General features: G+C 41.0%; 1 protein-coding gene across 1 annotated transcript in view; it reads left to right on the top strand.

Moving 5' to 3' along the window:
* Positions 1–4,843: 4,843 nt before the first annotated feature.
* The window catches only part of LOC103478694 (nuclear factor of activated T cells 1), a 35,088-nt gene continuing 23,466 nt past the window's right edge, over positions 4,844–16,465 (top strand). Inside the window, exons 1-3 of the mRNA XM_017309345.1 lie at positions 4,844–5,467; positions 8,721–9,813; positions 12,299–12,458. Coding sequence (XP_017164834.1) covers positions 5,320–5,467; positions 8,721–9,813; positions 12,299–12,458 — 1,401 coding nt within the window. The 5' untranslated portion in view covers positions 4,844–5,319. The remainder of the gene's footprint in view (positions 5,468–8,720; positions 9,814–12,298; positions 12,459–16,465) is intronic.

Below are 16,465 nucleotides of genomic sequence, written 5' to 3' on the forward strand. Positions count from 1 at the left end.
TATATATATATATATATATATATGTTTTTTTATTTAAATCAATCTCTAAGAATAACCCTTTTCACTGCTTAATACCCAGTGGCTACAGTCCCTGTAACTAAGCCTCGGCAACTGTTGACACAACGTTAGCTACTGTTGCTTCCCTCAGCATTACAGAATCCATCATGATAAGCTTAAAGTTGTTCAGCGAGTTGCGCCGGTTGGCTGGTGCCCATCGGCTACTTTTCTCCCACCGCTAAGTTTTAGGATAATTCATCTCCCAAACTACGTGATCCTGCTTTTTTTATCTTTGAGCTCACACACGCTCGTCGGCCAAGCCGCAGCTGACGCCAAAGAGCTTCTGTAGGCAAAGAAAACACAGCGTCCCATTACTTTCCTCTGGTGCAGGCAGCGTTGCCCCACAGCTCTGCCTCGCCTCGCCTGCCTTCCCCCAGAAGTCAATCTGTTTCTGATTATGTGTGATCATCCTCGGGCTTGCCAGAAACATTTCAGACACAAGCAACTCCATTTTTTATTTTTTATTTTCAAGGAACCTGGAAGACATTCAAAGTAAATGTCACTGTAGCTTGTCAAAGCCATCGTTAATTATGATGATAGGAACAAATGATGTGATGACATTACGGTTTTTAAAATAATTTTCTTACATAAAAACATGTGCTTGGAGTATTACAATGACATTGAACTGTACCTATTTGAAATTTGTCAGTGCAAGCTGACAGTGTTCATTTTATTATTTAACGCTCAGGTATTTTGGATGTTCTTACTGATTCACAGCAACTTTTCAGATCAGTTGACAGGTGAAGTTGGCAAGATGGGCTATTAAACTAACATCCACCAACACTGTACCCTTCATTTTTAGATGTTGCTTCTCTTCTTGCTACAGACACTTTGTACAAAGTCAAAATATGAAGAAATGAACAGCAATTTATGAACCATCACACCCTGGCATGTTGTTGATGAATTGCTACTGCATAGTAAGTTACTTTTAAGGGAGTGTCGCCATCTTGTTTTTCTTCACGACTTGATAATCAGACAATTACCTCAGGAAGAAAGTTCCTGAGGTGGGAGCATTCACACAAAACCCTGTTTAGTCCGCTTTAATCAAACTTTAGATCATTTGTCTACAAAGTCATTTTTGGGGGGGGGGGCGTGAATGAGCAATCAAACTCTGATGCGGATGAAAAAAGCCAACTCTGGTCCTCCTAAAAACCTAGGTCTTGGTTCAATTAAAGTGAACTCTGGTGCGGTTCGAAAGCATATGTGGATGGAAGCAGACCGGAGACCTCTCCAAAAGCAGGAAGTAGACCATAGTGCATGGCATTCTGCGTAAATACAGTCAAAACAAACGTGCAAGTCAGTGGACATAGACTTTATCAAAAAAAAAAAAAGAGAAATTCTGCAGATGCTAAAATCTGACGCTACTCCAGCTTTTGTTTACATTTTGTGAAGAAAGAAGTTGTGCTCATGTCTCCTTCTGAGATTTTGTTGTTGTTTCCTTCAACAATTCTTGGTGCAGTGCCACCACAGGTGGGTGGGCGGGGGTACAGGTTTTTCATATAGCTTGGATCATTTGCCACAGTGCGGTGGCAACAAGAACGGTACCAGTTAAAAATGTTGCAAAAGTTGCAATTTTGAACTCGATCATACCGAGTCTACCGGACTATGAGGTGTGAAAACACCCTTACTTGCTAATATAATAAGAAGCTAGGTGCAGTTCTTTTTCTGTTGCAACCACTCCATGCATTCAGCAAACACATGTGACTGAATCTTTCATTGGTGTAGAAAGAGCATCTGCATAGTTTAACCTGAATTATTATTGGGTGATTGCTTTGACATTGCTGTAGCACTTATGTAAGTTTTGCAGCAGTGGAACATATGTGACGTCTTTAAGTTACAATATTTATTATGTTCACAAAAACATAGTCAGCTAAGTCAGGAGCAGCCTGACTTAGCTATAAATAGTTATGTATTATAACCAATCAAGTTTATTTGTGTAGCACATTTCACCACGAAGGTAGTTCAAAGTCCTTTACATCAATAGTACATAAAAAACCCATTACATATCATACAGTCACCAGTTGTCAAACCAGTGACAAACATTATATTTTGTCAAGTGTCATCATCAAAATTGTCAATTAACATCAAAAATGTTGGGCAACGTTCCAGCGATAATGGGTCAAATGCAACTCTAAACAGGTGAGGATTTTAGCCTTGATTTAAAGGAACTCAGTGTTTCAGCTGTGTTGCAGTTTTCTGGAAATTTGTGCCAGATTGATGGTGCAACATTAAAGTTACATATTAGTTACTTAGCAAGGTAAATAGCAGCTGTTCATCTCAGCTTCTGAGATGTACAGCTATAACTCACCATCTTTTAAAGGTGACCTGTAGCTTAGCAGAAGCCAGAACTCAGTATCTCAAATTTACCAATGTAACATTTTAAAGAACTTTGATTTTGTGTGTTTCAAGAAGATTTTGTTATATAATGTTCTTACAATAATCATAGAAGAAAGGAGAAGATATGTAACAGAGGTGCATATGTTTGGAGTCAAACCCTGCATGGTTGCGTAGAGAAATACTAGCCTTGGTTACATGGAGTACAGGCTCTACCGTCACACCACACATTGCCCTGGCTTTGAGTCTTTTTTTCCTTCCACATCCACATTGTGCATTACTTGTATTTGGGTATAGATTCATCGTCAGTTAACGCTGCACCTCACCTCTACACCCAGAAGTCCAAAACGGCTATTACAATGAAATAATATATTTCATTGTATTTCATAATATACAATGAAATATATTATCTCTTCCACTGTGTTCTCTTGGCATGAGCAGAACAAGATAGAATTATGACGGAAAAGTTTTCTGTGGCAGAATGAGTCAATATTTCAGTTCTCCGTAAGAAAAACCAGATGAGCTTCAAACAGGCCAAACAGGAGAACCAGACCATCAAGGCTGTTATCAACACACGGCATAAAAGCCAGCTTCTGAGATAAGACTGAGGGATTCATGGGATGGACGGGTGGCTTTGTGTGTGAAAGATACCATTGAGACAGGTGTACACAATAACATCTGGGGAGACTTACGGCTTGCTACAATCTATTTAGCGTCCATTCATATTTTAGCAAAACTGCTAGCATAAGAAAATCTCTTGAAGAAATATAACTTACATCAGTTGGGGTTTAAAGCAGGGGCGAACAACTTTGTCACCACTACGATGTGTGAAATGATCTGAAATAAATTCATCTTTTAAAGTTTTATACTGTAAAAATATCTGTATATTTAACAGCGATTGCTAACAGTAAAATTGCTGCCGGAAAAATCTGTAAAACTGGAAAACAATTTCAACCTGCTAATCTGATGTGGAACTAATCTGTGAAAATGATCATTTGTACATTTTACATTTGTACATTTTACATTTGTACGTTCATTTTACAGATTGTTTTTATGTTTGTTTTAGGAAAAACACTTCTATCCTCCTTTTGTTAAAACATTTTCATTTCTTAACTATAAAGTCAACAACAACAATGCTGTCTAACCAATGAAAGACAAAAAATGTTTTCCTCAAAATTTTACGGTGAAATTCTGACAACAGCAGCTGACAGAGTTTTACCACAAAATTCACGTTTTTTTTTGGAGGGGGGTTTGGGGGGGGGGGTGCGGAGGCTGTTTCTTTCTGTTTACGCTGTGTACAGATCATGTCCAAAGTTCAGACTTTTCCAGGATAAAATCTAAGTTCAAAGGAAAATAGAAAGAAGGGATTAAGCAACAAACCTATGAAATGAAGAGAGAAAGAAGGGGAAAAAAAGAAACGTAGAAAGAAAATATGTAGCGCAAAACAGAAGTAGCAAGGGGATGCAAAAAATAATATTGCAATAATCAATTGTTAAAAAGAAGGATGCTTGGATGCAGAGCAGGACAAAGAGCAAAGACAGAAGGAACATTTTCAAAACATGTCTTTCTTCAATCGTAATGTTCAAGCATCAAATCCACTGCAACATCTCTCTGCCCGGCAGTCTAACCATTCAGCCAGACAGAGAGTTAAAGATGAAAAAAAGCAAATGAGGTGGAATATCAGTTCTGGCCAACAACTGATGGTGTCACTCAGGACGTGTTCCTGTGGATTATCATCTCTGCTGTTGAGTTGATGGCATGCCATGTCAATCATGAGAATCAGTTTTCTGTCAGAGGCTTCTTCAGATTCACTGCAAGAGATCCCACCTGTCCACAGGATCACCAACCACAATGACATTTATATTTGAAAAAATACTTGGAAGATCTGAGTTATGACAAGATTTACATAGACAATTTTTGTATTACATTTGTTTTTTAAGCAATATAAAAAAAGTGGAAGAAAGAAGGGAAAGAACAAAAAAGTCAGAAAGGAATGGAAGAAGGAAGGAACAGAAAAAAATAAAGAAAGGAGAGAATTGAACAAGGAATACATTTCAGAAAAACAAATATTTTCTCATACTCTGCCTTCTTTTCCATACTTTTCCAGACCCGTAAAAGTAGCTAAGTGAAATCCCATACTTTGTCAGTCTGGTATGTGGTACAGAATGAGATTTAAACTTTAATGTTGGCGTCAGTTTATCAATTTTCTGGTGATTAGATGATGGACATCTTCAGAATTGAGAAAAATCCTATTTTTGCATTTTGGAAAAAAAAAAAAAAAAAAGAAACCGTCAAACTTAAAAAAAAAGTACTTGGGATTGTTTACTCATGTGGAAAGCTCACTTTACACTGAGGGGGGCAATATTATCAACAGAATAATGCAGACTGATCATTTGTTGATATGGAAGACGTCGGTGTCACTTTCTCTCTCTCTCCCAAACGCTCACGCGCGCACGTGCGCGCGCCTCCCCCGGAGGGTTCCCTGGGTGGAAGACATCATCAGCCGCTCCAGGAGGTTGCAGAAGCCGGCCGCGTCATCCTGTGGAATGGGCGGCGCACGGACGGAGGGTGTTTTCCAGCTTTAAAAGCACCGGAGCCGGCTCCTCTGACAAACCGAGCTGCGTCATCCAACTGTGGAGACTTCTCAAAGAACCTTCACCGCTCAGAAGCGATCCAAAACTCACCTCAACCCGGTCCAAACGCTGCCACTCTTCCTGCCCCCTCTCTTCCTTCCCCTCTCCGACACGATTTACTCCTCTCGCTCGTGCTCAGAAGAAAAGTTCACTCCTCTGTTTTAAAGATTCCGAAGCGAGTTATGCCTTACGGCGTGTGAAGTAAAGCAGTGTTGCCGCTCTTGAATAGTACCGTCGGCGAAGACGTTGGTGCACGTTGAGCGCAGCCGGACGAAAGTTGCGCATCGCTTGTTGAATGCAGGATACCTCCAGCCTGAGCGTCAAAGCCAAGTTCAACTTCGGAGCAGCAGCGCTAGCAGCAGCAGCAGCAGCAGCCGGTCAGGAGCGGGGACTCCAGCGTCTCAAATCTACCGCCGCCGCCGATATGAAGTCTGCAGAGGAAGGTAACATTTACATATGGCTTCTTATTCTCTCTCCCCCCCCTAATGTTTGATTTGAATATAAAATGCATTGAGAATACGCTGATTTCTCCAACTTTTATTGACTGGAAAAAAAAAAACATCTTTTAAAATCTCATTGTGTCAGTTCCAAAACACATTGCTTTGGCTGAACTCTGCCAAGGAATAACACAGACTTATTCAAATGCATTACATTCACACCATTACCAGCCGTGTTTGCAGGTGCACCTCTTCTTAAGGATGATGGGACGGATTCATAAACCCTGACTTCTATGAAAGTGTCATGTTAGATGTAGGGGTGAGGAGGGAACAAACGGAGAGCTTCATCCCAGGGGTCGTTGGAGATTTTGATTCTTTTTAGGCTTCTGTGCAGAAGTTGAGGTAGTGCTTTGCCTTTTTAAAATATGAGCTTGAGAGGGGGAGAGACATAGCCGGCCCAAGAGACAAGCAAACTAAGCAGCTGCTTTTCATCCCTGCTGTCAGGGTGCGGGTGGGTGGGGATCAGAAAAAGGATTAAATCAGGTTAAGAGATGATAGTTTCTGGATGCATGAGTTGTAAAGCGAAACTCCCTTAATGTGTAAAATGTTTGTTGTTTAATTTCCTCTCACTGAAATTCAATATTTTTAGCTTTCTACATTTTGAACCACCTTCAAACTATGTCAAAATCAAGACTAAAAAACGGCTTTTCACTAAATTTCTTTTTTTTTTGTAAAACATTATTTTTGCATTACTTCACGTCAATACATCAATCCCTCCACAGCTGGTAGAGAATGTCATCATAAGTTCAGTAATATTTTATTAAAAATAAAAATGTACACTAATGTCAATACTGAAAACATATAAACAATGTATATATGTCTGTCTCATATATACATTGTTTGTAAGTGAAATATAATTTCCATCTCATGTTACTTTTTAGCTGCGTGCTGCAGTCATGGTTAAATAAAATGCACTAACATTTGAGCATGGGCGATATTCTGTGGTGTCCGTTTTCTGCTGGAAGGCACACAAATCAGATCCTGTTTCACATTCAAGGCAGCAAACTTTGATTTCTTTTTCTTATTCTTTTTTTTAATCTGAAGCTCTTTATAGTCTGTTTAGTCTCAATTTTCAGTGCTGATGGCACTGGCTTTTTGTGGATGTTGGGAATTTCATTAAGTCTTTGAGGTTTCATACAGACGGGTGCAGGCCTATTATTCATTTCAGTCCCTGAGCACTAAGCCTCATAATTGGTAACAGGCATGTGCGTGTGTCTGTGTTTGCAACTAAGACGGAGAGCTGTGATCTGCGCGTTGTGGGATGTCGGGTAGCCGACTTGACAAGGAGCTATGTGTAACCACACGGAGATTCAGCTATGCGCCATGAGCCACTAAGCTATCGCAGATAAACCCAGATGTCCACATACACACACACGCACACACACACACACACACACACATGGACCCATCCGATGTTTGGCCAAAGCTCTTTGCCAGCCATACTCGCACAAAAAGTGGCCCCAGGGCTCTCATTTCCAGAGGCTACAGATGACTTCTGTGAGGGACCACGTATCTCTTTCTGAGATCCTGTCAGTCTGAGCGCAGTCTCCACCACAATCCCTATGGATAAGCTCCAGTATTCTTTAGTCATACTGGTTTAGTTGTGGTGAGAGAATGTTTTGATCACGATAGCGTAATTGAGAAAAATTGCTGTGCACGGAGAGAACACGCTATAATCTGTGCGATAGTGAGAGCACTTTGAAACCACGCCGCAAGCAAACGTGGAGGCACTGTTTTGTCTTCAAGTGTGGCTTTGACCTTTCTTATAATCATCTCCCCGCACCCTGAAAAAATAAATAAATTCAGAGCTTTTTGAAAGTTTTCTTTCTTCAGCAGCAGTGACGCGCGTGAACCCGGAAAACCCTAGTTTCAACATCATGCCGTGTGTAAAAGTGAAAGCCTCAATGTGTTTTGAGTGGGTGTTAGAAGAAGTCAAGTGCGCTTGCAGTGCAGTGCACAGATCAAACACACGTTTAGAGGAGTAGCAGAAAAAAAACAATCAGCTGCAGCTCAAGCTAAAGGCAGCCGGGCCTGACTCAAGGAGGAGTATCACGACGGGTGGAGCGGGCGGGAGACCATCATCTGTTCAGACCAGAAAAGAGAGAGAGAAAGGCATCAGGGAGGACTGAGCTGGGTCACACTAGCTTTCATGCTGAAAGAGTGGATAATGACAGAGGCAGAGATGAGTTCCCAGCAAGAAGAGCAAGAGTTTGACTTCAGCTATTTGTTTGAGGACAGTCAAGCTGCCCAGAATGAACCAGACAGAGGTGGGTAGTTGAGGAGCAGTAAAGCCTTTCCTAATTTATTGCTATTAGGGGATTCACATTAAATTGTCTGAAAACTTTTTGGTGTACTGTTCCTCAAAGTTTATGCTTTTGATTTAAATGTCCATTGTTTCTATCACTAATGTCAACTGTTTTATTGGAGATGTATGTTTCTAAAAGCAGATCCGTAAACTAATTTTAAATTCCTTGCCCACATGTTATGTGACATGTGACAGCTTTGTCATTTCATGTGATGCACAATAATGTGGCTGACAAATATAGCACAGCACATTAAGTGCCCTTTAACAGGTTTCAGACTCAGTGATGTTATGTCTCACCACCTTCAGCATCACTAAAGCTGTTAGATACAAAAAAAAAAGATGTGAGTTTTTACAAAGCGGCCAACCTGTTACTGTGTAGGTACATACGTTAGGATATAAATGCTTCCTCTGACTTTGTAGTTGACTTGCACTTGCGATATTCTCGTGAGCTCGGTTTCGTGTGTACTTTGCGTGTACCATTGTGCATCTGTGTGTACAGCGCTACAGCCAACTCTCTTTGACTTAATCACAAGCTCGGAGCGATGCGAGAGTGCTGTCAGCTGTCCACAGGGGAGGGCCTAATTCACTCGGTGAGTGATGCAATCAATCAAACGGAGCATCAATCAGAGCTGCAGGAGGAATTCTTGTAGAGTACATATGACAGCAGGGTGTGCCGAATAGAGCCATGGATGCACTGATCAAACAAACAGAGAAACTGCAAATTGTGACTATTCATCATGTGCAATAAAGCTTCTACAGATGTTTTCAAAAACATGCCTTGTTGCTCTATCTAAATTGGGAAATACTGAATTGATACACTATCTTGAATTAATTAAAAATAAAACATTTTCATTGAATTAGTTGTAAATAACAATTCTGATTTATGTTTTTCAGATGCATACAACTACACACCAAATGTCAGTCTTCCAATTGGCATGGGCAACCCATGCCTTTCTACGCAGTACCACACCTTGCAGTCCAGTCCTCTCATCCCGGTCTCCTCTTGCCACCAGACTGGCTACAGTGTCCAAAATGACAACCATGCTGCGTCAAGTTACTACCTGCCTCAAGCCTTGAGACCCAACGGCGCTCCAGCTCTGGAAAGCCCTCGTATAGAGATCACCGCCTATAGCCAATACCCAGAGGATGAAGTAGAAGCCAGCGGCAGAGAAGATCACATCATCAAACGAGGCGTCAACTCCATCGTCACACTGACGCTGCCGAATGTGGATGGGTACCGTGACCCTAGCTGTCTAAGCCCCGCGAGCAGCATATCCTCTCGCAGCTGTAACTCAGAAGCCTCGTCCTACGAATCCGGTTTTTACAACTACGACAATTCCCCGCAGAACTCTCCCTGGCAGTCACCCAGCGTTTCACCCAGAGGGTCATCATCACTTCTGTCTTGTCCACATGCCATCGGTCCCGCAGCCTCTCCTCACCATTCGCCTTCCAACTCCCCTCAAATAGGTGCAATGGCAGAGGAGGGATGGCCAGCGCAGCCACGTGGGTCCCGGCCGAATTCCCCCTCCTGCAGTGGAGTTGGCGGAGGAAACAGCGGTGGCATGGGCAAGAGAAAATACAGTTTCAGCGGCTCGTCTTACCAGCAGACATCGTGCTCACCCAACCAATCACCCACCCCTTCTTCACATGGTTCCCCGAGGGTCAGCGTCACAGATGAGAACTGGCTTACCAACACCAACCAGTACACCAACCTTGCCATTGTAGCGGCTATTAATGCTCTCACCACAGACGGAATGGCTGACATGGCGGAAGGAATCCCAATCAAGACACGAAAAACCATGCTGGACCTCTCACCATCCATGAGTCTGAAGGTGGAACCCGGAGGTGAGGACCTGGGTCCAGAAGGGGAGCTTCGACATGAGGAGTACCCTTCCCGCCTTAGCCTCAAGAAGGAGAATTACTGTGGAGGGTTTCTGGATGTACCACAGCATCCATACTCCTGGTCTAAACCCAAGCCTTACCTCAGGTAAGCCACTCCTGTTATTGTGTGCTGAGGTTTCACACATCTGTTAATATTTCTGTACCTGCCCAGTCGTGGGTTGGGTAGGTCTACTGCTTACTTTCATTTAACGAGAGCTTTGGATAAGATGCAACAAAATGGCATGAATTAGTCTTGATTAGGGGTGTAACAAGACCTAGTAGGACAAGATCTCATGGCATTAAAATGCGGCAATATTTCTTGTGAAAGTGAAATCTGTTTCCGTTTCTGTCATTATGTGTCTACATTCTGTGTCATATAATGTGGTAGTATCCAGGGCTTATATATCAATGTAAGCCCTGGATGTGTTTTAATATTTTATCTATGCTTAAGAATTTTGGTTTTAAGTAAAAAAGAAAGTTTTTTCACTATTCCTCTGGTTTGTTGACAGAGTGAACAAATAAGCCTGGATTACAACACAAACTCCGACAATATAGTGCCATATTGAAATAGTTTATGTGGCAGCATACGAGGTTCTATTGAATAAAAGAAAAGTTGACATTGTGGAAGATAAGATGTAAACTATGTGTGACCACCACAAGGCTAATTTAAATCCTATGCATTACCCACTAAAGATGGTAAAGTTTGGATCTGCTTTAAATCTTCTTATACTGTACGTGTGAATCTGCAGGAACATTTCATGGTTGTTAATGATTCTGAGCTTGTTTTGTTTTTGTGAGCAGGATGATCAGGTCTCATTGTCCCGATGCAAACTACAATCTCTGACATCACTTTGGACATTCGTAGCTCCCTCTTAGTCCAACACAATATTTATTGCATTATCTGTAATCCCACACAGACTAGAACTCCATCTACACACCACCCACAGCCCATGGTGGAAGCATCTCTTTGTAAAGTTTGTCCCAGGCAGCTGGGATCACCAGGGAGTCACATTTACAAAGGTTACCGTAAAACATATAATATATGACAGACATTAAGCTGAATCCTCCTTTCTAAATAAAGTGCCACGAGGGGATAACTTATATTAATCATTTAGACCCAACTTTCCCCAAAACTGCCGCTAGATGCACAGAGATGCACACACTTCTGCTACCTTAAACGGCCTCTGATCTTTACCTTTAAGCCTTTAGCTCACTGTTTTACTGAGTACACAATCCATAGATGCAAAAAGACTCATGTATTGTCTTTTTGCATCTATATTAAGTTTTGCTTATTTTCCTGAGAGGACAAGATTGTTTCAGTTTTTAATCTTCAAAGGCCGTATGAAAAGGCAAAGAATCAAAGATACACGCTCCTCACTTCCAAACAAGCTCCCTTTGAAGATCAGAGCTATTTCATAAATTATATTTCGCACAGAGGAGCTGCTCAGCTTGTGTATGCAGCCGTTGCTATAACAACTCACACACAAATATGATGTGTAGACACACGTTCACAAACACACAAGGTGAGCCCCCCCTTTGTGGCATGTCTTTCCAAGCCAATAGCACACTTTCCTGTCGGAAATCAAGTGTTTGATTAAGATAGTGAGGAACAGGAAGTAACGGTGACAGGCTCGACTGAAGGGGAAGCAGTCTGGGAGTTAATCAGCTGGCTCGCTGCACTGGCCTGTCGCGCCATTAGACCATCTTTTCTCCCCGCAGCTAATGTGATGTCATGCACCGTCTGGGCAGATAAAGCCTTGCGGGGGGAAATCAGTTTGTTTTGGGTCAACAAACAGCCCGCAAGTTCCACAGAGATGCCAGAGATTGGTTTCAGCCGAACCGCCCCTCGGGTCAAGGGTTTGCGTTTAACAGGCATCCGGCCAGCCGAGAAATATTGTCTTGCACATGTTTGTTTTGGTTTAGATATCTCTGCGTCTTTCACATGGGAATCTCTGACTCTCTGTCTGGAGAACAATGACGTTGAGGGATGCCAGCTGCGGCTCGGAGAAAGAGATATCATGCGCGCCAAAGAAGGGCTGCGCGTCTTGATCCACTCTCTTCAGAACTGACGGGGGTTGTGTCGTCGAATCTCGGTGTTACCCAATCCCACAACAGAGCAGCTTAAACATCGGTCTGTACCAGGTTTTGTTTGCGTGCCTCAGAAATGTCTTTCATCCCGCTGTCACTTTCTTAACTCGTCGCGGCTGTTTCCACCTGTCATGTTATAATGTAAAACACACAGCTCCCAAACTGGGCCACATTTGCTTTTCATTTGCTTTTGTACATAAAAGACACAACTAATTATTAACCTGGTCTAAAGAATTATGCATGTCAGTGTAATAGTGCTGTTGGTTAGATTTAGGACCATGATGAAATGGAGGAAGATCAAGCCAGTTGGATTACTCCAAAGTGGCCCAATTTGTGGCTAATTTAAAGCAAGCTTGGAATTATTAGATCCAGGTTTTTCTGACATGGAGAGAACAGTGGAGCGCCTGGAAGTTTATGTCTGCAAATTCAATTAAATAAAAGCAATGATTTTAATCTTATGTTACTTTCAGTTTAGAGCAATCAACTTGTCTTGTTCTTTGCAGCCCCTCACTGCCGGCTCTTGACTGGCAGCTTTCGTCCTGCTCCGGTGCGTACAACCTGCAGATTGAGGTGCAACCAAAGTCCCACCACAGGGCCCATTATGAGACGGAGGGAAGCCGAGGAGCCGTGAAGGCGCTGTCTGGGGGACACCCTGTTGTTCAGGTACGTCTAACTGAAGTGCAGTGAAGGTGCGAGTGTCTTTGAAATGTTACCATTGTGATATTCATTATCAATACAAGTTAGTTATGTGAATTTAAAGAAATAGTTCTGAGTTTGTAAGGGAATTTGTGTCACAGTTCTGTAAACAATGTCTTTTTTGTTGTCTTGATTTATTATAAATCCAGGTTCAGTTCTTGGAAGCTACTATCCTGTAACTTTTAGATTGAGCCCTTCTTCAATACACATAAATGACTCATTACTAGACTTATGCAGAACTGAATGACTGCTGATTAGAGAACTTGGCATTTTCATTGAGTTGTATCTAAGCAGGTGTATATCCAAAAGTTGTCAGATATTGGCTATTGACGACTGAAATTGAGCACTTAATTAGCCGTTAGCTTGGTGCTGCAAGCTAACGGCTTTTCTGAGATGAGCCTAGACTTTTCAGGCCAAGAATGAGTTAATAAATCTTAATTTTGAAGAGAATTTTTAAACAGAAGCTAATATTGTATCTTCACAAACACTTCACGTTAAAAGAACAGAGTTCATAAATATCAGCTGTGTTTATTTATTTTTTTGTTGTAACTTTAAGGGAAGCTAGCCATCATTCTGACCCTGTTTTTATCTCTTTTTATTCTCATATGAGGTTCATAACATTTACACTGCATCAAACAGGAACACCTTTATCATTACTCAAACAGTTCCTGTATTAGATTTAAGGCTATACCTTTTTCACTTTTTCACTATCTATGTAATAGACTTGATAATAGATCAAGTGGTGCGCCCCAAACTTTAAGAATAACTGGCCTCGACTAAATTGGACTTCTACTGTGTGAAGACAAAGCCATTCTTAAATATGTCTTCCTGTTTTATGCAAACACTACTTTATGAAGTTTTAAGCCATGTTCATTGTCACATTGGGTAGTTATTTCTAAATAATGGTCATTTAAACAACTGTTGTCTACTTGTAGAGAATGAAGTGTAATTTCATTTTCAGTGAGAGTAACTGAAAAGTAAGGCAGTGTAAAAATCAATATCATTTCCTTAAACCACAATCTTTTTGCTTTAACTTCTAACTTCTGTACAGTTGTACAATTTTTGTTTTGTGCATGCTTGTGATATGACCTGTTGTCAGTATGTTCACAAAAATCTGGGGCAACATGGATGTCTGTGGAAAGTCCCAGTGAGCACCATTGAGCAAGTACAAATTTATGTATTTATATACTGACAGATTCACCTACCAGTTCACATCTGCACGTGCGTTGTTCACAATAGTCACCCCAATGTTACCAACTTTCTAACATTGGGGTGCACATTGCACATTGTTGCTATATTTAGCAACAAAAATAATTGGTATCAGCCAAAATCCAAATTGGTACATCAAGCTTTTGAAGAATTGGCATCAGGCAGAAAACTGCCATCGGTGTACCCCCAGCAGAAACTACTTAGTTGTTTCTGTGAACAGAGATGTGCGCTTCAGTCTCTCATACTACCGGTGGCCATTTCCTCCAGGACCAGCCGGCTTGGTTATATTCTGAATGCAAATGACAAAATAAATATCTACACTAGGTATACTGATTGTTTTTACTTTTTAACCAAATCTCAAATCTCACTTTTACGCATTCTGAACCAGCGTGACATATACAGTCTATTTCCCATTTATCACAGCGTGTCTAGCAGAGGCCTTTCTAGTAACTTAACACAATGTGTACACACTGTAAGCTTTACATTTCTCTACATTTCTGTTTGCTGTGTTATTAATGCTCCCTGAAGCGCAGAGTCAATGCGCTGTAATCCAGTAAAAGGTCACTTTGACCAGTTGCAGTGCATGCTGACTCAATTAGTACAGAGGAGAACCATCGCCTCTCTCTATTGTACTTGGCAAACTCTTAAAGAGCACACGTCAGTCTCACCAACAGCGCAGCACAGAACTCCATTCTATGTTGCACTGTCATCATGCTGGGCTCGCATCTCAGTTTACACAAGGTGGGAATTTAGTGCTGTGTGCACGTCCCAAAAGCCGAGGGTAAATTTGACTTTCAAGCTGTTAATTTAAAGGAGAAAAAAAGCCTAATTGTATTATTTACAGCTCTTTCAAGCAAAACATAGCTTGATGCATCCTCTATTTCTTGAACACTAAACTCTGAAAAAACATGTATTTAGTGCAGTCTGTCAGTGTTGAATACTTAGCACTGTGCTAGCACTGTCCTGGAGCTGTTTTGTAAACAGATGTTGTCAGCACATCCTGGTCTACTCGGTGTCAAATGCACTTGACAGCTGTTGGCCAGCGCGGCGTTATAAACAGGCCTGTCAACCCGCAGGTTTTCTCTGTAAATACAGGTCATTATTCCCCTTCATTAAAAACCTTTGTACGTCAACATGCATAAATCAACATTTTCAGCCCAGCGCCCGCCCTGTGCCACAAAGAGAGGCGGACCACAGTAAGCTTACTATACACAGCTGCAGCAGGTGTGACCGGCTTTGATTTAGCTTACTCTGCTGTCTGGCTCACTCTTCACAAACCAGCGTGGGGGAAAAAAGCCATAAACTAACCCAAAGAATTGTATACAAACTGCAAATTCACATTTCACAAACTTTGAAGTATTTTTTTGGGACTTTATGTGACAAACCATCGGAAGGTTAGGTGATTTGTCTAAATCTGCAAAGTGTTTTATATTTGGATTCAGTCTCCCTGAGTCAGCTCTAGGCCTTTCACAATATTTTTTTTCTGAGTGATAAATTGTCCCAGAAGTTATCGTGATAAACAATAATATTATTGTTTTGAGACAATTTTCATGTAGAGGTAATGGTAATGTAGAGGTAATACTGCAAAGATCAATAAACTTAAAATTCTAATGAACATTTAACAGTGGTGCTGGAAGACATTTTAAATATCCAAAATAACCAAAGTAACAGAAACAACAGATAAAGTAAATGATAAAGTCTCTGTTAGCAAACTGGTCTTTCAAAAAAAGAGGCTGGTTGAGACCAAAACACCATACTGAAAAGTTTCATCATCCAGTTTTGGTGGGAAGGGAAAAACGATAAGTCATGCACATTGAAATTATTGAGCTTGTTTAAATTTATCATGCAATTAATTGATTTATTGATTATTGTGACAGGCCTAGTCAACTCTTTGTAAAACAATTTTGCTGCGATTACAGCAGCAGCTCTTTTAGCAGGTATATTCTGATTTGCAAAGTCGGTACGGACTTTAACTGGACCATAAACACACATGGGTATGCCTTGATCCAAACCATCCAATAATACACCTGACTGTATGTTTAGGGTGAACCTCAACCTCAGTTTCTAATGGGATACAAGATCCTTCCTTCCCTGTGTGTAGCTCCATTCATCTTCCCATTAACTAAATATGTTATGTTCAAGATGATGTGCAATGTTACATTTTCAGCAGAAGAATTTGATGTGTCATTGAAAACCCTTTATTGGTCTTCAAACCTTAGACTGTGGCTTTATTCTAGCCGATATCTGCCATATATTCTAAATTTGAGGAGCGCACAACTGAAACTTGCCCCGTGGACAGAATTTCCCACCTGAGCAATGAATCTCTGCAGCTCCTCCAGAAGGGTGTATTCAAATAAACTCCAGCTTGTGGTTAGAACAGGACAAAGTGCAAAAAACATAACTTTTAAAACAGCTGTAAAAAAAATTGCAATAAAATATGCCCTGTGTTGCCCTACTAAAATTCATAAATTCAATCTATGCTTTAAAAGGTTCAAATTTAAAAGGTGAATTTCGGACTCCAGGTAAAAGCTGTAATACACACATCACAATGCTTCTTCACTCTCGCACCTTTTCACATATATTTTAGACTTCTTGGAAAGTGGGGATTTATTATGCCTGTGATTTATTTCCTGTGCAGTCAGCTGGGGTATCTTGAGGGTTTTATAACTTTGGAAACCACTCCAAGCAAGGCAGTGAGCAGAAAGATATATCTATAAAGATGAGCCAATCATGCGTTCGTGCTAAATTTATGATATCTCGAAGAA

This window comes from Poecilia reticulata, linkage group LG16 (assembly GCF_000633615.1).
Source record: "Poecilia reticulata strain Guanapo linkage group LG16, Guppy_female_1.0+MT, whole genome shotgun sequence".
Taxonomy (NCBI): Eukaryota; Metazoa; Chordata; class Actinopteri; order Cyprinodontiformes; family Poeciliidae; genus Poecilia; species Poecilia reticulata.